This window comes from Nilaparvata lugens, chromosome 1 (genome assembly GCF_014356525.2).
Source record: "Nilaparvata lugens isolate BPH chromosome 1, ASM1435652v1, whole genome shotgun sequence".
NCBI lineage: Eukaryota > Metazoa > Arthropoda > Insecta > Hemiptera > Delphacidae > Nilaparvata > Nilaparvata lugens.
Genome location: NC_052504.1, coordinates 4,476,863 through 4,502,351, shown reverse-complemented (window position 1 = coordinate 4,502,351; position 25,489 = coordinate 4,476,863). Strand labels below are relative to the sequence as shown.

At 37.7% G+C, this 25,489-nt stretch overlaps 1 protein-coding gene across 1 annotated transcript; it reads right to left on the bottom strand.

Annotated features, from left to right (window-relative positions):
• Window positions 1–280: 280 nt before the first annotated feature.
• On the bottom strand, window positions 281–24,436 carry LOC111050249. Its single transcript, XM_039428321.1, has 7 exons — window positions 24,229–24,436; window positions 19,971–20,458; window positions 15,309–15,560; window positions 11,043–11,627; window positions 7,049–7,204; window positions 2,555–4,112; window positions 281–305 (listed from the first exon to the last, which is right to left on the bottom strand). Exons 2-6 carry the CDS (start codon window positions 20,394–20,396, stop codon window positions 2,619–2,621), a joined length of 2,913 nt encoding a protein of 970 aa, XP_039284255.1. The 5' UTR covers window positions 20,397–20,458; window positions 24,229–24,436; the 3' UTR covers window positions 281–305; window positions 2,555–2,618.
• Between the last annotated feature and the right edge of the window lie 1,053 nt (window positions 24,437–25,489).

The following is a 25,489-nucleotide window of genomic DNA, read 5'->3' as shown; positions in this document are numbered from 1 at the left end:
ACTGCAGAAGGCGGTGTGTACGGGAAAAGTGGCAACATTGCGTTCCTATCATTTTCATTGACTTTACCGCGCGATTCTCACAATACGTCCGTAATCGGATCGAAACGCTGCATGACAGGTGTGACCCAGGCTTCAAAATTAAATTTGCAGGATGAAAAATGATTAATTAATTAATAATCATTACCTGTTGGAAATGTGGATGAGAGACTTGATTTTCACCAACAAGTTCTCTACTGTGCTGTCTGATGTGAATTACAATGAATGTCAATAGATTTTTTTCTTTAAATGTCATCCTTAATGTTCACCTGTACAAAAATAAATTAAACATTAATCAAGTAATATAATATTCAGATATGCATGAGTGGAAACACTCCAACAAATACAAAATAATGCGATAAGAATATGAAACCAGATATTTTCTACTAAAATTCTACTAACACTCCTGTAGAGGTTGTGAAAAGTTGTTCATACTCATCTGAAGCATTGCACGTGGTACCGCTCGAATTTATTGAAGAACTCACATACACTGAATCGAGCATGGCGTGGAACGGTGTGAAAAGGCAATCTCCATAAGATCAACACTTTGTATTACCAAGCCGCGCCTCCTCAGGTGCGCTTAGACTTAGCCTTATCTGATGCACTATATTATTTTTATGAAAATTATCGAAAAATCAGTATTTACTTAATATGGACTTCCTGTGTGCTTAGTAAGTTGTGCAGCAGTTTGTATTCTAAGATATTATAGTTGAATGCAGCTTGCTGGGAAATTGAAAGGTATATCTCCTTGCTGCTGATTTTCCCGAGCATATTCTAAATTTACAGCATTTCGAGTTCTACGACCCACGTTTGGACGTCGTTCGCGTACCGCGGCATTATTATTAGAATTAAACATTTTGTGAAACAGTAGAAAGAAAATAGAAAAGCAGATCTACCAACGGCTGTTGGATGACGCAATGATTATAACAGCTGATTTTTATTTCTGTGTATGGCCAGCTCACAAATCTTCTCCCATAAGGATTACATGTAAACTTTGAAGGACCGTAGGAAAGAGTCCTGAAGTCGGATCATAAATTTGATAGGCCATAAACCTGCCCCTGAGCATAAAAAACACAACTAAAAAATCATCAAATTCGGTGCACACATAAAAAAGTTATTGAATGTCAAAATTTGATGCTCGATTTTTATTTATATGGATTGTTTCACTCAGGGCTTCAAGGGTTCGTGGTTTGTTCATGTATACACGTGCTTTTAGGTAGCCCCATAAAAAATAGTCACAAGGTGACAGGTCCGGTTACCGAGGAGGCCACTCCACATCTCCACGCAACGAAATGAGGTGTCCAGGGAAGGTCTGCTTTGGAAATTCCACAGCTGCTCTCGATGTATGGCATGTTGTTGAAACCAATAGTATTAAAGTTGATACGGCGTCTTCTCAATTTGGCACAACAAATTCACGCAGCATCCATCATTGGGTAACGATCCGTATTGATAGTGTCGGATCGACCGTTATCTCGAAAAAAGTAAGGGCCAATAATAAGTTTTATGGGGCTACCTAAAAGCACATGTATACATAAACAAACCACGAACCCTTGAAGCCCTGAGTGAAAAAATAGCACAATAAATTCGAGCGGTACCACGTGCAATGCTTCAGAGTATGGACAACTTCTAACAACGTCTACAGGAGTGTATGAGCAAAAACGGACAACATTTTTAACATACAGAGTGGGTGTAAAGTCCGAGAACGGCTTAATATCTCATACACAAAAATTATTTGACGGTGGGTGTGATTGGGGATCCTACTAAAATTGAAAATACTACTTTACTATGACTTCAAAAATCTGGTCCTCCATCTTGGATCCGCCATATTGAATGCAACTTTATTTTTTTAAATTGAAAGGTGGTCTTGCGATACATGATTTCGATACGAAATTTCAAGAAAAAGAGAATGGCGGAAACCGCTTATCGATATTTCGAACCGTTCAGAAGATATTCACATTATTAATCAATATCATGCATATCAGAAATGAAATACATAAGTGGTATTGATTAATAATGTGAATATCTTCTGAACGGTTTGAGATATCGATGTGCGGTTTTCACCATTCATTTTTTCTTGAAATTTCGTATCGAAATCATGTATCACATGACAACCTTCCTATTTAAAAAAAATGAAGTTGCATTCAATATGGCGGATCCAAGATGGCAGACCAGATTTTTGCAGTCATAGTTAAGTAGTATTTTCAATTTGAGAGGGATCCATAATCACACCCACCTTGGAATCACAATCTTTTATGAGATACTAAGCCATTCTCATACTTTTTTCTCTACTTTTTGCTTTGAATAGTATTGATTAATAATGTGAATATCTTGTGAACGGTTTGAGATATCGATGTGCGGTTTTCACCATTCTTTTTTTCTTGAAATTTCGTATCGAAATCAGTTATCGCATGACCACCTTCCCATTTAAAAGAACGTGAATTTCACTTCAAAGACTCTAATATTATAGTAATCTTGACAAGAAATCTAAAAAAATGAATATAAAATAATAGTGAATTACCGGGAAGCCGAGCGATGTAGGCACACAGACGTAGTGAGGAGGAGAAGGATGACTGACGCCGCTGTCACGGTAACTGTTCCTCTGATTCCACTGATAACTGTTCCTCTGCTTTCACTGATAACTGTTCCACTGATTTCACTTTTAACCGTTTCTGAGATTGCACTAGATCGGGTAGAGGCTCCATAGAATTCATCTCTTCCACTCTCTTTACCGATAACCGTCCCTTTTGTAGTAACGGTTCTACAATCGGTAACCGTTCCTCTACCTGCTCCGGTGAACATTCCCCCGGTATCTGGTTTAACTGTGGTTCAGCTACAGTTTTTGGTAACGAATCCAATAACTGCGAGTCTACCGGTACCAGTGACAGTTCTTTAGTCCCCGTTTCCGACGATCCGACATTATTCGACGGTCCCAACACCAAGAACAATAACCGTTTACTCTCTGGTAACGGATCCTGCGATTGGCTCAGAATCTGCGACAACAACGGCACTCGTGACGGTTCCTTCGGTAACTGTTTGGGTGCGAGCGGCCTCAAAGGGGGCGGGTCACTGTGACTGTTCGATAACTGCGACCGTTTCGTATCGGGTAACAGTTTGGAGGACAGTATCCTCAGAGGCGGCGGTTGAGAAAGTAACTGCGACTGGACACTGACGGATAACTGTGACGGTTCTTTGGTCCCAGTTTCTAGTAACTGTTTGGGTGAGAGCGGCCTCAAGGCAGGTGGCTGAGAAAGTAACTGCGACTGGACACTGCCGGATAACTGTGACGGTTCTTTAGTTCCAGTTTCTAGTAACTGTTTGGGTGAGAGCGGCCTCAAGGCAGGCGGCTGAGAAAGTAACTGCGACTGGACACTGACGGATAACTGTGACGGTTCTTTGTTCCCAGTTTCTAGTATCTGTTTAGGTGAGAGCGGTCTCAGTGGGGGCGGATGCCACACTGACTGTGACCGTTCCTTGTTGGCAGTTTCCAGTAACTTTGGCCGTTCCTTGGTGCCAATTTCGAGTAACTGTGACCGTTTTTTGGTTGCAGTTTCGGTTAACTTTGGCCGTTCCTTGGTGCCAATTTCGAGTAACTGTGACGGTTCCTTGGTGGCAGTTTCGGGTAACTTTGGCCGTTCCTTGGTGCCAATTTCCAGTAACTTTGACCGTTCCTTGGTTGCAGTTTCGGGTAACTTTGTCCGTTCCTTGGTGCCAATTTCGAGTAACTGTGACAGTTCCTTGGTGACAGTTTCATGTGAATTCGGCCGTTCCTTGGTTACAGTTTCAAGTAACTGAGACGGTTCTCTGGTGCCAATTTCGAGTAACTGTGGCGGTTCCTCAGTGGCAGTTTCGAGTAGCTGTGACGATTCCTTGAAGGTAGTTCCGAGTAACTGTAACTGTTGGTTGGTAGCAGTGTTGAGAGGCCTGAGAGGAGGCGGTGACTGACGGGGCAGCTGCAACAGTAACTGCGCCAGTGACTGAGGTGGGTCAAAGTCCCCGATCTCGGTTAGCTTGTCCACTGAAACGGCCTCTCTGAGCGTTTGGCACTGTTTCTTGTAGAAGTCACGCTCCGCTCGTACCTGCAACCAAATCGATAACAATTAACCATCAAATTTCAAAAATATCATGAAAAGATGTTCCATAGTATAGGCCCCAAACATCCAAATTTCATTGTTAGCCGATAGTCATAGTAGTTCTTTTTCGTGAACCTATGTGATGGCTGGTAGTCTCCCATACTGTTGAGTTAGTACACTCTCACCCGGCCAAAACAGTAATAATATACAGTAGTCGACAGTAATCGGTCTGAGTTGACAAAACATTGACTTGAAATTTGGAACATAAACGACTTATACCATGGGATATCTGCTCATGCTATCTTTTTCTATGCTTATACCTTTTCCTCAAGCTCAATTTGGAGGGCAATATTTCCCAAACTAATGAGAAACTCCAAAACAACGTCACTCATTTCAACTCATTTGGCAGCAACAGGTTTTTTTGTAGGCTGGTTCATTGACATGATAAATTATTTTAAAGAATAATTATAATTAACGAGTACGTAACCTTCAGTGACAAATTCATTCAATTACTTTTATACAGAATGCCCCATGAAAGGTGTAAAAGCCGAAGACCATAGATTTTACAATAAAATTGCAACAAAAAATATCCAGTAAAATTTTCATACATAGAAAAGTTTTCAAGATACATACAGTTTATTATATTTTTGAAAAATGTCAATAACTAGGAAAATTATGGCCAAAATCTAATTGTAAGGATATGGTTGGAAAGAGGAAGATATTTTAAATTTTCAATAAGATCCATGTAACTTGTTTCTTTGTTACACGTTCTGGAACTTTTTTTGAGGGCTCAAAGTTGAAGCAAAGTTGATTAGCCGAGTTCAAAACAAATCTTCAAACAGTTTGAACACTCATTAAACGTTCAGAAACGTCAAAAAGAATCTTATTAGAAGTATCTTCCAATCATATCCTTAGAAATAGTTTTTGTCTGATAGTTTTCTAGTTAATGACGTTTTTTAAAAATATCGAAAAAACTGTAATGTATAATACAGGGGTGCTCCAAAGGGTCGATCGCGAGTGCTTTTTGGGTAGATCTCGAGAAGAAAAAATTTTAATAAGTAGGTACGTAAAAAAGTCATTCGTTATAGCTTGACGCTTGGGATCCCATGCGGATGGAAAAATTATGGTGGGAAAAGGAAGGCCCTAATCCTAGTCTCTCTCCCTAGTCAGTGTCTGCATCGATAAGACAAAGAGGAGCTTAGAATGTGACATAGAGAGGACTCGGCTAAGCGAGTCTGTATTTTCTGAAATGAAGATAATTGAGTCAAAATATCACAATCGACTAACTTGACGATTATATGTCATCATGCTTGCGGTTAGCACTCAGAGGTTACGTACCATCTTATGAAAAGTATGCTGAAGACATGCAGTGCCATGCTTCAACATCCAGAACGACTCCTTAGTTAAATTTAACACCATTTGTAACTCTATTGTTTTGTAACAACCCAATAAACTCGCAATTTTGAATAAGTATGAGTTTTTTCATTGATATTGTAGAGAAAAACTTAATTTAACCTAACCCAAACCTTGACTAATAAATGTACCTATATTGAGCGGAAAGCTAATATCTATCTAATCTACGGTACGCCCTACTATGGTACCTAGTTAGGTAGGGTGTATCGTGTATGAGTATCACACACACTTGCAGTCTCTCAGAGTCGATCGTAAGTAGTCTAAAAATATTGAGGTAGATCGCCAGCAGTTCAAGTTTGAGCACCCCTGGTATAATACCTCGAAAATTAAGGTCAATATAGCTTTACTGAACATTTTGGTTTACAAATTTCATGTAGAATCTATTGTCTTCGGCTGTTACACCTTCAGAGGGACACTCTGTATACATTTGTTTTTAATGTATGGCCAATCGGAAGTTGGAAAAAATTACCCTCCCATGTTCCAGTCTCATGATAATATCGAACAAATTTGTAATTTTTTCTTTGAATAGAATAGAATTAATAACTAGAACGACACCCACAGTATCCCCGGCTTGATATCGTAAGAGGCGACTAAAAGGGGTGCACCATAGCGGACAGGTAACAAAATCAGCCATTTAGGACACGAAGTCCTGAAAGTTGTTCATGCGGGGTAAAAGTGAGGGTTGGATATTGGCGATGATCAGACTGAATCTATTGGTAATTTGAACTGTGCAAGGTTTCAACAGGTGAAGCTGTTCGCGGTGTGTCTCCGACAAACGTGTTCTCTTAATAGAAATGAGCAGCAATATGGTGCCGAACGCCGTGGCTACAGACAGAGAGAACAGTGCAATGCGAGTGATAACTGGCTGCCTGATGCAGACTGAGACAGACTGGCTCCCTGTTCTCAGTAACATTTCTCTACAACATCTCAGGAGGCAAAAGTTAGCTAGCAAAGAAATGAGCAAGATATGCAAGCTAAACGAGCTCCCAATCCACAAAGATCTGCTCCTGGATTTGCCCACTCCACTGAGGCTCAAATCCAGAAAACCTTTTTGGCAGATACCTCCACAGGCAGAAAACCCTCAAACACATCAACTGTGGACCGAAGCTTGGCAATCTGTTTCAGTGAGAAACAAGGACATAGTTGATGATCCAACTAGGAGGGTGAATGGTTTTGAGCTGCCTCGACAGGTGTGGATGAGACTGAGACTGAAACAGATTTAGAACAGGACAAGGGAGATGCCAAAAAACATGCATCGATGGGGCATATCAGACACCCCTCTCTGTGAATGTGTTGAGGAGCAAAGCATGAACCACATCATTACGGAGTGTTCCTTGTCAAGTTTCCAGGGAGGGCTACAGAAATTGCATGTAGCAGATGACGAGGCCATACTCTGGCACAAAAACTTGAAAATACTTGTATTAATTGTTTAATTGTCTTCATATCTTTCTATTATTATTTCTTTATGCCACTGTATCCATACGACATATATATTTTTTCTCTGGAGGTGAAATGAGACAGTTACTGACCTGAAAGAGCGTCGACTCGAGACGCCCGAGCGTGTCCATCAACTCCTTGTTCTGCATCTCCAGTTGGATGCTGCGGTTGGATCGCTTCGTGCGCGAGTTGTTGGCGTAGCTTCGATTCTTCAGTGTGCGACGCTTCATCTTCAAACGGCGAACGATCTGCAATGCAAAACCAGTCACTCATTATTATAGGACTAGGTGTAATGTGTACAAATACAGATTTTGTGATTCAAGCCTTACTCTTAGTCTCAACTCACACTTACGTGACTTTAGTCGAGAAAAGACAGCGACTCTAGTCTCTTCGCGACGCAGTATGTGTTTTCAAATGGTGACATTCGGACCAGTTGATTCTAGTCTCCGCGACCTCACGACTGTGAGACCGAGTCGAGCGTCGACTCGACATGTTAGTCGGGCTCCGACTTGAGTTGCGTAGTACCGTGCATTTTTAATGAAAGTGAGGTTATGTTTTAAGAAAGTGGTGTTTTATCATTTTAGATAAGACAATAATAAGAGTTAGATAAGACAATATATTCATAATAATTATTATAAAATTTGTTACATGCGAAGTAGAAATTGGATCTTATATTTTTAACAAATTAAGTTTAGAAATGGAACTGAAGAAGTGACAATGAGCAAGAAAGTCGTAAGGTCGAGAGACTGGAGTCGTACGATTTGAGTCGAGCCTTAGTGTTGATCGAAGTTACTAGGTAATGGGTCCTAATTAAAAGATACTAGGTCAAGGTACATACAAACTTTGTAGCAGTTGAATTTTAGAGGAAATAAATATGAATTGAATTATTGCTATCAACTGACATTAAATAATCAATAATACCAGTTTTTCTTCTTCAGTCTCTTCTTTTTCTATTACTACTACCATTCATTTTTCTTCTTCTTGTTCATTTTCTTGTTGTTGTTGATCTTCTTTTCTTCTTATACTTCTACTTCTTCTTCTTCTTCTTAGCCTAGAAAAATACAAGAGATCATTGGTTTCCGCGCAATGTGGTGGAAAAGATTTTGCCGAATTTGATAGATATTTAATTATTAGTTGTACGAAGCCTAACTGATTAAGTTTGCTCGAATTCAAGTTAAAGCTGTGCAAAAGCTAAAAATAAACTTTCGAAGTTTTTCGATTTGTATATCATCACGCTATCAATATGAATAAGTTTTCTCAGGAAAACATTTTTTTCCGATCATAACTTTTCAAGATATGAGCACCTAAAGTTCAAATTTTTGGGACATAACATTTCAAATTCAGTAAGAGACAAGTCCATGAGATGTAGAGGATAAATTCTTCATGGTATTTTTGATTGAATAAAACATTTTTTTAAATATCAATTTTTGAGAAAGTTATTCAATTTACTAAAAATTACCAAAAATAACTTTTAGTTGAGTGTTTTCCTGAGAAAACTTTCATTACAAGAAGTAATGATCGGAAAAAATGTGTTCCTAAGAAAACTTATTCATATTGATAGCTTGATGATTTACAAATCGAAAAACTTTGAAAAATATTACCAGTAGAAAGTTTTTTAGCCTTTGCACAGCCTTAAACTACAATTAACTTTGTTCGAATTATAAGTAGATATAAGAAGATATACCATAAGATAAGATACCATAAGAAGATATCCTATTGTATAGGGCGTTTATGTTCCAAATTTAATGCCAATCTTTTGTTTGATCAGAATACATTGTAACAGAATGAATTCTTTTTTCGATGATGTGGCGAAATTTTAACAGTAATGTCCACTCTACCGCTCTATCAAGCCGATTACTGTGAACTATTGTCGATTATTACTGTCTAAAGCTGGGGTTTCGTTTGTGCGTAAATGCCATCGTTGACCACGACAGGGTGAGGATCTCAGATTGGGTAGATTTCAATTTGTCTGAATAACCTAAAAGATTATGTTCAATTATGTTTTAATGAGGGAGAATGAGTTTATAATTTTAAATGGCAATATGTTTATATTATTAGAAATATTTTGATTCTTGAATAATAAAGACAAATAATGAAAAGTTATTTGATCAGCTGTTTCAGCACACTTGAAATTTGGACAATATGAATGTCAACAATGCTGGTTGTCGTCGACTGTGGAAGTTTACGCACAAACGAAATTGCAGCTTTAGGCGGGTGAATCTATGAACGGCTTAGTATGAGAGACAACCAGCGTCACAGGATAGGTACAGAATGGAAACTGTCAATAAAACTCAAATACTAGACACGTCACGTTACCTTGGGAAGTTCCAATCCTGGTCTTCTGATTGGCTCGTGGCAGTGAACGAGATCAATTGATCCGGATCATTAAAGTGATCCGAACCTACCATAAATACTATAACAATGCGGCGCTTCCTAATAAGATGGCGGATTTTTGCGACAGGGTACTAGCAAAGTTTCCATACTGTATGTATACTGTGCCAGCGTCACTGGTAAATTCAGTATAAACTAAGATTAGTTTGAATTATAAGGGTACAACCACACTGAAAGCGGAGCGAGGCGTGGCGTTCTAGAGCGGAGCGTGGCGTGGCGTGGTCAGAGCGTTCATGATACACACAGGAAGCGTCTGAGCGTCAAGCGCCTAGAAAATGGCGTTGTCTTTGCACGGACATTACTTTGTGAGAACAATAATTACTTGAAGTAGGTATTGGATTTCAGCTAAGCCTGCTAGGACAGAGTGGGTTAATGAAATTAACTTAGATCGTCGACTGTTTGGTGAATATCACCATCTGTTTAATGTTTTAAGAAAGCATGAGTCCCGATTTGAGTACATGCGAATGTCAACTTCAAACTTTGATTAGATTTTGACAAGAGTGAAGCCTGATTTCGAAAAACAAGTCACTAATTGGAGCAATCCAATATCTGCTGAAGAAAGACTTGTAATAACACTAGGGTAACCTTTTTTCATTAGAAATAAACTATGAAATAAAATATGAACCAAATTTCCCCTACAATATTTACTACATAGATTTATGAATGAAATGAATTAGAAAAGACTTACTTTTGATTTCAAAGTGCAATTGAATTTTCTCTTTTGAATAATCAAATACACATTACAGGGGAATTTGGGCAAACATTGAATATACTAGTGTAGTAGATGGTGGGAAAATGTAGTAGAATATTTGCATTATTATGTACTGTATTATTATTATACTGTATTTGCATTATTATGTACTATATTAAGGCTGTGCAAAGGCTAAAAATAAACGTTCCACTGGTGATATTTTTCAAAGTTTTTCGATTTGTATTATCATCACGCTATCAAAATGAAAAATTTTTCTCAGAAAATTTTTTTTCTTAGGCCTATCGTTACTTTTTGAGATATGAGCGCCTAAAGTTTAAATTTTTGGGACAACATTTCAAGTTCGGTAAGAGATAAATCCATGAGATTTATAGAGGACAGATTCTTCATGGTATTGTTGATCTAAAAAAACAAAAAATTTCTGAAAATATCAATTTTTGAGAAAGTTATTCAATTTACCAATTTTATTCATAACTTTTAGTTGAGTTATTTTTGGTCATTTTTAGTAAATTGAATAACTTTCTCAAAAATTGATATTTTCAGAAAATTTTGTTTTATTAGATCAGCAATACAATACCATGAAGAAACCGAACTTGAAATGTTGTCCCAAAAATTTAAACTTTAGGCGCTCATATCTCAAAAAGTAATGATCGGAAAAAATGTTTTCCTGAGAAAACTTTTTCATTTTGATAGCGTGATGATAATACAAATCGAAAAGCTTGAAAAAATATCACCAGTAGAAAGTTTACTTTTAGCCTTTGCACAGTCTTAATACTTGCATTATTATGTACAAGAGTAGACCACTAGTATGTACATTAGTAGGGCACTCGCACTTTGACGCTCCAAAAAACAAAACAGCTTGTTCCAAAGTTTGACGCCACGCCACGCTCCGCTTTCAGTGTGGTTGTACCCTATGAGAGACTACCAGCGTCACTGGTAAATTCAGCATAAACCAAGATTATTTTGAGTTATAAGTTATCACTGACCTGAGCAGGCAAACCCCTGCACCGCTTGTTCAGTTCCCGTGTAGGCAGCTCCATCAGCTCCTTCTCGGAGAACAGCGCCGAAACTGAGTCACTGTTACCGACAACCGGTCCCCGACTGATGAACACCGGTCCTCCCATCGAGCACGAGTCACTGGTGTAGTCCATTTCCAGCGGATCGACAGCCAACGGATCGGCATCGATCACCATCTGCGAGTCCGACTCCGAGTAACTGTTGCTGCTCTCGTCGCAGCCGGGAACGGTTACCGGCGCAGCAGGAGCTGTTACCGGCGCAATACCGGTTACCGGCAGGTACAATTGGTCACCGATTGACTGCAGAAGCATCGATGGTGGAGGAGGGAGAGGAGCATGAGAAGGAGAAGGAGGTGAAGGAGAAGGAGGAGGAGAGTGGTGGTATACCATGTTTTGTTCGAGCATGATTCCGCTCGGATGCAGGTGATGATCAGTCATTATGGTCATGTTGTTGTTGTTAGTGTTGTCCGTTGTTGTTGTTGTTGTTGTTGCTGCTGCTGCAATGTTGTTGGTGTTTCCTTTATCGTTAGCCACTTCCTTTGTCGGCGAACATTTCTACAACAATTCAAACAATTGGAATTTGTAAATGTTACATGTAATTGTACAAGGAAATTTGGAAAATGAACATGTGAAATGAATCAAAGACCATCAATCTGTCATGATCAATTTTTGAGACATTGTAATTCAAGTAGATTGGGATGTGACATTTCAATTAGATTAGAAATATATCATGGTAGTTTAAAATCGGTTTCCGAGCTGGGGATTTAGCTAAGTTCTGGACTTAAAACAGCTGGAGTCAGAAAATTGGCTTTCCGAAACGGGGCGTAGTCGCAGTCCACGTTGGAATTATATTTCGAAAAACTAGAAAATTGAACACAAAATAAAATAAAGAGAAAATAGTGTACAGTTTCAACTATTTTGAATTATTAAGGAATGGTTCATTTCGTCAAGGAAAAACGTTTCCAATTTATAGAAATGAAAAAATAAAGATTATCATAAAAACTGCGACTATGCCCCGTTTCGGAAAGCCAAATTTCTGACTCCAGCTGTCTAGAACTTAGCTAAATCCCGAGCTCGGAAACCGGCCCTTAAATGCTAAGAACTTGCTGTAAGAAATAAATATATTTTATAATAATGACACCTGCTGAGATCTGCTGAATGTCTTCCCCGGAACAATTATAGTATAGCGGTATATGAAGCAACTCCGATGCTATCCAACATTTACGTGTCCTTGGTACTAGTAACATGGTACCAAGGTATAATTTTAAGAATTTAAGCCCTTTGTAAACTTGTCTATTTTCAATGAGTGCTTTCAAGCAATTTATTTTATTTACAACTATAAATTGGGATAGGTAGTTCTATTGTATGGACAATTTGTACTGACGAGTGTTAGAACACAATAAAATTATTACTTCATTTTAATTCACAATACAAAAATATTTTAATACTCTGAAAAACTCATACATTCCCCACACACAAACTCAGTCTTCGTGGTGAATATTCACCATTTCATTAATAATAATATAGAGTGGCCTGGCAGGCTCAGGTCTGGTGTCAGAGTTTTCAGGTCGCAACAGATCAATTTCAGGGCCTCTGACATGACCTAACGACTGCTTTTTAGGTTTAGATTGATTTCGTATGTTACTGTATAAATGCTTATGATTTGTGAATAATCACTATTTGATTTGATCATGATCTCGGTATGCAATGTCTGTGTTAATCGTATGTACAGACAACATTTTACGTTTCATATAAAGCGATTCTCCGGTGTGCATCACTCGTTAAGGAAGGTTTGCGTTTGTGCAGATCTGCGTTTGTCCGCGTATGCAATTAGTAAAAATAGCAACTTTCCCAAACAATAAATCGTATCTATTTGTATCATATCCATTCAGTTGATAGTATTCAGTATGAAAATTACTGTTAAGCCGGCTCCAGACATGCGGCATTCGGCGAACACCGAGCATACTCGCCGAATCACGAGTAGTGTGGATGGATGTTTGGTATTCGGCAAGCAGTGAACATTCGTGCTCGTTGTTTTCCCGGTCAGTGTCGAACATCAAAGTGGACGAATATTTGGCAAAAGGTACATGAAATGTACATACCATATGTTAATATAGAACTATAATCTAGTGATACTACCTCTTCGAAACAGATGGTTAAAATTGGTAACTAAATTAATAGCCAGTTCAATTTTGTAAGGTTGGCATCAAGTTGAGGAAGGTTTCTAAACAAGATTTGAGTTCTGTCACTTTATTATGTTACTATCAAGTTGAAGAACTTCTCTATATTAGGCTATAATAAAGGAAAAAACTGGCTTATACACGTACGGGATAGGAAAATTATGTTTGAAGCATTATCACGCCTAAACTACTGGACTGAAATTAACTTGAAATTTTGCATATAACTAACCGAGGTTGGTTTTAAACCTACTTCAAGATCTTCAAGATTTCACGCTCAAGTTTTCAGTTTGTCAACTTTAAAATAAACCCTTGCTGAAATAAATCTTGATGAAAACTAGATAATAACCAGTACCGTCCAGGTTACTGAATTATAACCTGAATTCTCTAAGGGCCGGTTTCCGAGCTCGGGATTTAGCTAAGTTCTAGACTTAAACTTGCTTTAAACTCTGGAGTCAGAAAATTGGCTTTCCGAGTCAGAGCATTAACATAGTTGAGGACTTAAATAGACTCTGCAGTTTAGAGATCACGTTAGACCCTGGGGTTATAATTTCGCTTTCTGAGTGAAGGGCTTATAAGTCCAGGACTTGAATTAGATTCTCGCCTCTTTCCGAGTCGAGGATTTATCAAAAATCGTTAAGTCCAGAACTTAAAACAGCGTAATTTTAAACCCTCGACTGGGGTAGGGTTTAAATTTAAGTTCTACACTTAACTGAACAAACACAATTCAGTTATTGTTTTGGAGTAGATGAAAAGCCAAATAGATGTCATGGAATACCTAAATTATTTGGATTAGTCCATCTAAATTCATAATTTATAGTTTGCAAGTTTATTTTGCAATAAAATTGTATCAGAATTATGCATAAAAAACTAACCTTATTTTACAAATGTGACATAACCTAAAAATGTTCAAGAAAAATAATACAGGATTGGCTTGGAATTTATATTCCAATCTGAATGTTATTAATCAATGTCATATTCAACATATTAATATAACAATAATAAATTATTATTCCAGTTTTTTCAAAACAAATACGTTTTCAAACTCAATAGCCTAATGAAATTTTTATTCCAAAATCACTGGTTAGGATCAATGATCAATAATAGCATAAAGTAAAATAAAATGTTTATTCATTCATCTTTCAAAATGTTAGGTTTTGCTTTGAATATTTCACAAAATAGTTTAGAGAGCATGATCATTTGAATTATCCCGCTGCAATCAGCTGTTTTCGTTTTGCTATAATGCCAACAATATAACAGCAAAATATTGTGAATTTCCCTCATGTTTACTACATTAAAGTCCTGGACTCAAATAAGTCGAGAACTTTATAGACCCCGGAGTTTAGAAGATAAAATCGTGACTCAGAAAGTCGATTTATAGCCGAGAGCTCATTTCAGTCCTGGACTCTGTAAGTCCAGAACTTATAGATCCCGAGCTCGGAAACCGCCCCTAAATGTTTTAAAAATTTCTACAAATATTCATTTTAATCAATTGAAATTAAAATAATTGGGTTTTTCATGTCCTATACAGTTATTGACAGGGTAATAGGGTTAGTTTAGTTTATTTATGAAAGCAGGATAAGTAAGAGCATCTTCAATATCGAGATCCATGTTGACGGTAGATGACATTTAGTTGACGAAAATTAGCTGTCCCAAATCGAGCAAGTGCTCGGGAAACCATGCATGTGTGTCGATGTGTGCTCGTTAATCGGCAAATATCAAGACGAATAGTTCGCCGAGCGCCGAACATTCGCTGCTTGCTGAATGACTCATGTCTGGAGCCGGCTTTATATTAAATGGAACGACGAGCGATATCAACTCAGTGAATACGATACAAATAGATACGATTTATTGTTTGATTTGGGAAAGTTGCTACTTTGACTATACGCATACGCAGTCGAACTCGGATCCGCACAAACGAAAACCCACCTTAAGAGCGGTTAGCATTCACTTATAGTTTAAAAAAATGATATGACATATCGATATTTAGGTTCCAATATATCGGTGTATATATCGATTGTTTGTCATCGTTAGGTTGCTTTCGATACATCGGACTCACCACATTGACAAACGGTCTGAGAAAGGCGTTGATCTGGTCAAAGTAGAAGAGCCGTGGCCGGTAGAAGGAGGAGACGGGCGTGCCATCGTCGGCAACCGCCTTGGCCTCCAGCTTAGCCTTTCGCTTCAACTCGTGGCAGTAGGAGTCGCGCATGTGCTTGAATCGCTTCACCACGTCACGCGGCCCCGTCAGCCCCGCCACGGCACCACCCAGTGCGTCACAGATTCGCTGTGCCGCCGCTGTCCTAGCCTCCTGAAACACATAATCGATATTATAAAAAGGAAAAGAATTGGTGATACAGGTACGGGATAGGAAATTCACGAATGACGCATCAACATGTCTAAACTACTGGACTGATTAACTTGAAATTTTGCAAATAGATTCTTAATTTACCGAGGATGGTTATAGGCCTATTTTTAATTCTTCAAAGTTTTCAGTTTGTCAGGTTTTTAATTAGACCCTTTCGGAGTTACCTGCTACTTTGTTCTGCTACTTTGATAGTGAAGCCGTAGAATAGCTATAGAGATTAGAGGGTCGCAGCCAACCTGTCTCCCCGACAACTAAGCTCCTCGCAATTTTGATCACAGGCGTCAATAAATCCCCTGGCAAAATATACCATTGCCGTCAACTAGTCTCCCCGACATCTAATACCCTACTAGAACGAAGGAGCTTGGTTGTCGGCGACAACTAAGCTCCTCACACGCTCACGACAACCAAGCTCGCTGACAGTTGATCCCCTGCTGAATATGAGGGGTCTGGTTGTCGTGATCGAACCCGACAACTAAGCTCCTCGCACGCTAACGAAAACCAAGCTCCCCGACAGCTGATCCCCAATTGAATATTGGAACCAGCTTGAGGCGGGCGGGGAAGTAGTACAATCACATACACTGTTTCACACATTCTATGAATTCGATTATTAGAAAAAGCTTGTTGATGTTGTCACTTCTATCACTGCAAACATAAAATGAAAAAAAAACTAATTCTCTTTCCGAATTCATAGTATTTTGAACTTGCTTCACTCGCTTGTTGTTTTGAAATGTATAGATCTTGGATAATAACATGAAAATATGAACCAATACCTAAGCTGAACCTCATTATGAAGTTTGAACTATTGGTTCTTGAAAAATGTGATATAACTCATCAAACAGCAATGAATGACTGGGAAAACCAGGCGTGATTTGAGGAAATCCATAGAGTAAGTGCATGAAATATATATGTCAGTTTCCTCACGCACAGAGCGTGCGAGGAGCTTGGTTGTCGGGTTCGGTGACGACAACCAAGCTCCTTGCATGCTGGCGTTAACTGGTCTCCCCGACAGCAATGATTCAATGATTTATTTCAGCCAAAAAGTACATCAAGTACATTAGGCTAGGTCAATCTACGGATAAGTCATATTATTACAATAAATGTATTATCAACTAAAATATTATCACAGAATGTACTAAACTTATTCTTTAGGAATATAATACATGCAAAATAAGTTTTAATCCTTAGAGATGAAATTATTATAGCCTAAAAATGTAATGTGGAAAATCCCCTACTGGTTCAGAGGGGACTAGTTGACGGGACCGTAGACGACAACCAAGCTCCCCGTCAGTTAAGCTCCTGTCTCAGGAGCTCAGTTGACGCCGTCGGTTGATCCCCTCGAAAGTGGTTTTAAAAGGAGCTTCACTGACGGGGAGCTTAGTTGGCGCGTTCCCAGATTAGGGAGGTAGATTGGAAACGAGGATAATTTTTCAACCTTGATCACATATCATCAGACACAGACAAGTGGTTGAAGGGTGATTCTCTTAGTTCTAAACAGCTTGTCATCCCCACCAGACGACCTGTGATCAAAGCGACCAGATCGTCAATTGTTGTCGAGTTATAGACCCCGAAACATGGCCGCCTCACTTCAGTCTCCCGCCAAAAGCTAGTTGCGTAGTGTTATTATATTTTTGCAAGAAAAAGGCAATAGTTCAGCATAAATCTACCATAGAATATAAGTATTCGTATGGCTTTTATTGGTGGGGAGTCCCTGAGGGAAGTTCCAACTTGCCTGAATATATCATTTAAGCAGTCAATGAGCCTTACGACTTTCATACTTCAGCCGGGACCGACAATTTAACGTCCGATAACACGGGAGTGACCTGATCAAAAATGTTTGGCTATGAGCGGGTTTAAACCGGGGATCTCTAGGCTGCTACGCAAGCACTCTATCCACTAGACAACGGATCACTCCTAGATACCGTAGAATGATTCAAGTTCACGCAAGAAACGTGATAAAATTGTGAGTGAATGGTGTCGGAAAATTAAGGCTGTGCAAAGGCTAAAAATAAACTTCTACTGGTGATATTTTTCAAAGTTTTTCGATTTGTATATCATCAAGCTGTCAAAATTAAAAAGTTTTCTCAGGAAAACATTTTTTTAACGGTCATTACTTTCTGAGATATGAGCCTCTAAAGTTTAAATTTTTGGGAAAGGACACTTCAAATTCGGTAAGAGATAAATCCATGAGATTTACAGGATAAATTCTTCATGGTATTGTTGATTGAATAAAACAATATTTTTTGAGAAAGTTATTCAATTTTCTAAAAATGATCAAAAATAGCTTTTAGTTGAGTTATTTTTGGTAAAATGAAAACTTTCTCAAAAATTGATATTTTCAAATATCTTGTTTTATTCAATCAACAATACCATGAAGAATTTATCCTCTAAATCTCATGGATTTATCTTTTACCGAATTTGAAATGTCCTGTCCCAAAAATTTAAACTTTAGACGCTCATATTTCAAAAAGTAATGATCGAAAAAAAATGTTTTCCTGAGAAAAAATTTTCATTTCGACAGCTTGATGATATACAAATCGAAAAACTTTGAAAAATATCACCAGTGGAAGTTTATTTTTAGCCTTTGCACAGCCTTAAAGACGTCAGTTGTCTCAAGCCGACGACTGGTCTTTGTGGAGGAGTTCCGTGTATTGAGTGTATTATTAGTATTTATGTAAGAGAAAAAAATCATTTGAAGGTATTAAGATACCATGTATTTGAATTTGAATTCATTGCTTGTAATTGAAAATATTTTTGATTGGAATTGGAAAAAATAAAACTTGAATTTTAAACAGCCTATGAACAACCTATTTGGCAACGGTGTGGAGGTAAAAAACTATAGAGATGTTTTCTTTGTCTAATGACAGAAAAAATAATAGCAAACCAATTTTAATCAGGTGCTGACTTTATAACGTGAATCTCACTATAATTCATTTATTCATTGCATTTAATTACAGAAATACGAAGTGGAAGAAAAAACAGGCATGGCCCTAACTATTTCTAAACCAATTTTGAAAAATGGGGTCTAAATTTTCAGTTTGTCCAAATTTCTGTTAATGCCATAGGTTTTATTCCAATAATAAGGTCCACGTTTCAATGGCAGTGGAGAAATATAGGAGACAGCGTTGCCGATTCTCTGCCTTGCCACTGCCTTCTCAATGTCTCATGTAATTGTTCTTGGACAAATAAAATATTCTTATTCTTATTCTACAGAAGATAGACTAGCTGATACTGGTTTATATGATTTATAAAGTAAATTCTTATGGCTTTTGTTGATGGGGAGTCCCTTGCGGGAAGGTTCCACCGCCTGAATATATAATTTAAGCCGTCAATGGGCCTTACGACTGTCATACTTCAGCCGGGATCGACAGTTTAACGTGCCCATCCGATAACACGGGAGTGATCTGGTTGGAAAACTTTTGGTAATCAGAGGGTTTGAGCCCGGGATCTCTATGCTGCTACGCAAGCACTCTATCCACTAGACCACGGATCACTCCAATATCACTCTTATATGATTTATAAGAGGAGAACATTTATGTTTCGGTAATATAATAATTAATTTTCATAATTGAGATATAATATTTGGTTAATTCAAATTCAAATTTATTTATTCCACACTCATAAATAATACATATACATAAATCAAACAAAGCTCAACATGACAATACAATCCAACCAAAGTGTAATAATAATAAACAGTAAGTGATAAAACCACTGGCATAAGATGACTCTTGTTCGCCAGTGGGAATAGGAGATGAAATTATAATACGCTTAACCTGATTTAAATTGATTTAGCACAGAAGCAAATATTTATACAGAATAGTAAATTATGAAACGAAGAATCGAAACAAAATTCACAACAAAAAAAATTAAAAAATTCTCTCGAGTATCTTAATAAACTATATAACTATGGTACTCTCTTATTCATAGATATAGTGATCCATAAATACAGTGTAAACAGGGTATATAGAACTCATTTCATAGTAAATGGGAAGAGGGAAAATCATAATAATCTGATAAAAACCAAAAAATCACAAAATATTTAAATTGAAAAAAAAAAATTCTGGCAAATCGTAATTCCCATACGAAAAAATAACAAAATATTCAAATTGGAATAAAAATTCTGGCAAATCGTAATACTTATCAGAAAAAAAAAACACAAAATATTCAATAAAAATCTTGGCAAATCGCAATTCGTATACGAAAATTGATGATATACTGTATTTAAACATTGTTAAAAACGATCTGGCAACGTTGTTGAAACGTGTATCTCACTAAAGAACAATCTGGAAGAAATTAATGATCAATTTTCAATATCACAATACAGTAGTAATTTTTTCTGCGGCGTTGACTTACCTGGTCACGATACTGCTTTATGCTCGGATCGTACAACAGTCTCTCGCGAGCGTACAACTCCAGAAACCTCGTCGTTTCGATATCGTCCCGCTTTCCCGGCCCCACCACTTTCCTCACGCCTTTCCCGGGCGCAGACGACGAGATCACCGATTCACACGCGGTCGCGCCGCCTCCGTTTTCCGATTCACCGTTTTCCGTAAACCCCAATTCACATCCTCCACTGCCGTTCCCGGTGAAGGCTGGTTCACACGCGGTCACACTAGCACCGTTCTCCGACGCCGATTCACAGGCTGCCCCCGTGTTGAAGACAATTTCGCCTCTGCCACTGGCAGAGTCGGCTCCCAAGTATTGCGGTCTAGGGTAGAAGACTTCGTCGAGAAACGAGAGATGTTCGTCTGCAGTGCTCGTTTGATTGGTCTTCTTCATTCGCCGTTTCGTTTTGCGATAGTTGTCACGCAGTTGCGTCCACCGTTTTCTGCATTCTTCAGCTAGAAGACAGAAAAACCGAAGGTATAACTAAAAACATAATGAAATATATTACTTTTTACAAAAGCATAGAGAATTGAAATTTAAAAAATAGGAACTAATTTTATTTGACCACACTAACCAGTATTCGTGAAGTATTAGTGTAGAATTATTATTTAATTTGGTTTTCAACTTTTCTAAATTCCTAGTTTATATATATTTTGGACTCAAAATTGGACAAATATCATGAAGTGTAAACATAACTTTATTTTGACAATTTCTATCTAAATTTGGGAAAGGAACAATTTTGGAGTTTTGGACTTTAAGCTGGTTTTTCCTTTGTGCGTAAATGCCGTCGTCGACCATGACAGGGAGAGAATCTCAGATTGGGTAGATTTCAATTTGTCTACATAACCAAAAATATTATGTTCAATTGTGTTTTAATGGGGCAGGTTGAGCTTATACTTTTTTATACTTTTATATGGCAATATGTTGATATTATTAGAAATATTTAATTCTTTTAGCACACTTGAAATTTGGACAATATGAATGTCAACAATGCTTGTCGTCGTCGACTGCGGAAATTTACGCACAAACAAAAATGCACCTTAAAGCTTGTTTCTCCTTTCCCAATCATTCATAATTGAGAATGATATTGTAGGTATTAATGTATAAATGAATAAATAAACTTGCATAAAAATAACAAAATCATCAGTTCTTAACAAAGTTGAATACAACGAACAACATAAACAGAATATGTTGATTCGAATTTGAAATTAAATTTCTGAAAATAAACTGGAATAGACCTGCGACGACTTGAATGGCTTATCTTCCCATTTTTATCAGTATCACAAGAAATGATCAACATGGGTACTGGATGCACTGAGACTGAAACTTACTCCTCAGCTCTACAGGTCTTTACTGCCCTGACTGATTGAAGCTGTGAAACTCTTCTTCTTCTTCTTTCAATCAGGGATTAGGCTATTGCCTGTTCCGACTCACATTCAGCTTGTAATTAGAATAAAACCTGCTGTGAAGCTGTGAAACTTAACGAACTTAATGGCCAATTTGTTACAGTATCTCAAAAAATGATCGAAATAAGAACTGGATGATTAAAAACTTGACGAACTGAGATCCTCCCTGAACGATGCCGTGAGACTTGAACTGAGTGGTTAAACCACAGAATAGGTACAGAATGGAACCAATGCTTTTTACATGACGCAAATACTAGACACGTCACGTGACCTTGGGAAGTTCCAATCCTGGTCTTCTGATTGGCTCGTAGCAGTGAACGAGATCGATTGATCCGGATCATTTAAGTGATCAGAATCTACCATCAATACTATTACAATGCGGCGCTTTCTAACAAGATGGCGGATTTTTTCGTCAGGATACTAGCCAAGTTTCCATACTGTATGTATACTGTGGTTAAACTTCCCATCTGTTTCAGTATCTCAAGAAATGGTCAAAATACGAGTTACTACAGTGAGGTCCACGTTATAATGGTAGTGGAGAAAGATAGGAGAACAGTGTTGCCTATTCCCTGCCTTGACAATGTGTTCTATAGAAGATAGCTGATTCAGGATAACTGTAATATTAACTAATTAATTCTGTGACTTGGATATGATTTGATACTTATTTTATGTGATGATTGTAATGCTTGTTATGAGGGTCAGACTGGTAGAAGTTTCAAAAGTAGAATTAAAGAACACATCAGAGATTGGAATAAACAAAATGGGGAATCTAACTTTGCAGAACATTTGATAACAAATAATCACAAGTTCACAGTTTAGGAGAATGTTGAGTTTCTGCATGTTAATAACAAAGGCAGATCTTTGAATATTCTAGAGGCTTTAGAATAACAAGAGTAAAAATTAAGGAAAATTCCCAGTATAATTTAAATGACCAGATTCATTTCAACCAATACAACACTACGAATTATTTTTATCATAAAATTGTAAGCATACATTAGTCAATAGTTTTTCCATTTACATATTTGTTTTATTATCTTTCACACTTGTTTTCTTGGTTCTTATTTTGTACTAAAAGTAAATTTTATTATCATGACGATTCTGTTGCTTAAGCCGCCATTTTGTCACACCGTTGAGGGGGAGGAGACTGTCTAGCTAGGCCAATGGCAGGCGTTCATGCCCTCGACCAATAGCAGTACTCGCCTACTAGTATAAATTCTGCTGCTCTTGTATTTAGTTTTAGTTTATCAGAGATTGACAATGGTGTAATAACCGAAACCGGTCTTTCTAATTATCAATAAATCAGTGATTTTTTGACAATTTCTTAGTCTTTTTCATTCAATATGAATAATTACCACAATATCAACTTCTCAACTACACAAAAAGTGAAAAAAAAGAAAAGACTCTGATATTAGAATAATAATTTCCGTAGTTGGGCTTTAGTGGGAAAACATAATTTAGTGATTAAGTAGTATTATTGCAGCGACAATAAGATTCTGCTAACTTATGTCCAAACGACTCTGAGAATCAGCTAATTCAGGGATATTTGCTAGTTCTCACGGATGAGGGCTCCACGAGGCAAGGATGATTGGTAGCATGTGGATATTTTCACAGAGGAATACTGCAGACCTGGCAAGTACCCGCTTGCCGAATCTCGTGAGAACCGACTCTTCCACAAGCAGAAGTTGGGCCTTCTGGCACACTGACGTGGAGAGGGGGAAGTTTTCCGGACGGGAAAACTCCAGTCGTTAAACAATCGAGATACCGAGCGGATCAAAACCCATATCGCAAAAAGTTGAGTTAGTTATCCGGCATCATGAAATACGTGAGTGTCCTGTGTTTTGGGATTACCTGGTAGTAATAGCTGTGGGTGAGTGCCAAAATTTCTAGCTCATTATAAAACATTTTCACCCGACCGAGACCCTAATTAGAGATGATCTTGTAGTAAAATTTATAGTTAGCAAAATCTTATTGGTCGTATAGTTTCTTTAGAATAAAACTTTTGTTTAAATGGTCAGTGTATTTTGTTTGCTTCAAAATGGATTACTTAATAAATTAGAAATGAATTACGAAGCCGATAGTCGTTGTTAAACTTCACAACATTCACTACAGTACACATTACACTTACCACACTACACACACACACACACAAAATACAATTTATTCCTGTAAAACTCACACAGTAGATAACTACTGGAACACCCAAGGTTACTAATAATTTAATGGAAATTGAGTTTTGCTCAAGCTCCCATGACTCCTTCAAAGTAGTTAGGAATCTTCTACCCCCATCTGGGGCAGGTTACAATAGTAATATAACAGGTAATATTAACTGTTCATTCTTGATAAAAATAATCATTAATATTATTATTTAAATATAATATTTAATTCGTTAAGAAAATAAATCTTTCAATTATTTGATAATAAATTTTCATAACTGACATAAAATATTCTGTTAATTACATTCCCACATTGTTAAAATACGATCTAGCAACATTGCAGAGCTAGAAAGGGATAGCGCCATCTGCTTTGTCAAATGACAGGCAAGGATAGCAACACCAATGTTAATCAAATACAGCCATTATAACGTGGACCTCACTGTAGTGTGCAACGGTGTGACAGCCTGTATCAGCATGCAACGAAAATTTGACAAACTGAAATGGCACAGTTTCCCACTTCCCAACTTCTCAGATGCCTGTATCAGCCTGGAACGAAAACATGTTGCTGTGAAACTAGAGGAACTGAAATGGCACAGTTTCCCACCTCCCAACTTCTCAGATGCACTGATACGTTGACGATTTGACTGACCTGTCCAGTTGACTGACCTGTCCAGTTGACGACCTGGGCGACCTGCGCCCAACAGTCCTGACGTCGCCAGCTGTTGGCATAGTACAGGTGCCAGATGTCGTACAACTCTCTAAACTGTCGCACCGCCTCAATCAGTCGCACATCATCACTGCTGTGACAACACCTCCTCACTCCTCCACCACCTCCTCCACCGCTGTCCTCCTCCTCTCCCTCCCCCTCCCCATCCTTCACCTCCTCCTCCTCCTCCTCCTGTTGAAAAGCCATTCCAATTGTAAATCACAGTCTTTATCAACCAATCAATTTATAATCATGTTCATGATTCATAATCATGTTCATGATTCATAATCATGTTCATGATTCATAATCATGTTCATGTAACATATTATAGTATGTGTGAATAAGTTGAGACTTGGCCCTCCATCCGAAGAAATTGAAGGGTTGCCAAATATATTGTGTAAAATTGCAAATTTCTCATATTTTCAATTTAACGTCCGAATTGGATGTAGAATATCATCCCCGAGATATACCAGTAGTGCTAAAAAGGTTTCAAGGTTAAAGGATCAAAAGGAAATGGAACTTTTTTGATGAAATTGGAAACATCACAAAAATATGTTTTTTTTTTGAATAGGCCTATCACATCTCTCAGAATCATGGGGCGTTGTAATGCGTGAGAATTTTATATCAAAATAACGGGGAGAATGCTCCTTTTCTATTGGCGTCTGGATCATTTCTATCCGACCAATAGTTATTTTTTAATTAATGATTATATCCGTCAATATCGAGACATTTCGAGCAGAAAACATGAGTTTTTTGACAAGCTATAAACTTTTTTGTTCCAAAAGATAAGTGGGTGGTGAAAGCGAGAAAAATTCTCATAAATAATTAAAAATATATTTACAACTGTCAAAAATAGTCGGAAGAACGTATTTTGGTCTCCAAGGAATTTTAAGTTCGGAGTGCGGCTGCATGGTATGCAATGTGTACTGAATTGTAAATTATAAACGCGAATTCATTAACTGAACTATCAACTTCCTATCCCTTACTATTATCTTCCTTCACCTCCTCCTCCTCCTCCTCCTCCTCTTAATCTTCTTCTTCTTGTCAACTCTGCATCAACTGTGTTGTCGAATTGAACCCACCCTGTCATATGAGCTTGCACGAAATAAATTTTGCACAATTTGGCAACACGTGCCCATTTTTTACAAGTCTCAACTCATTTTATACAATCTATAAAGATGATTTAGCTATATTAGCTACAGATTTTATGCGTTTGAATAG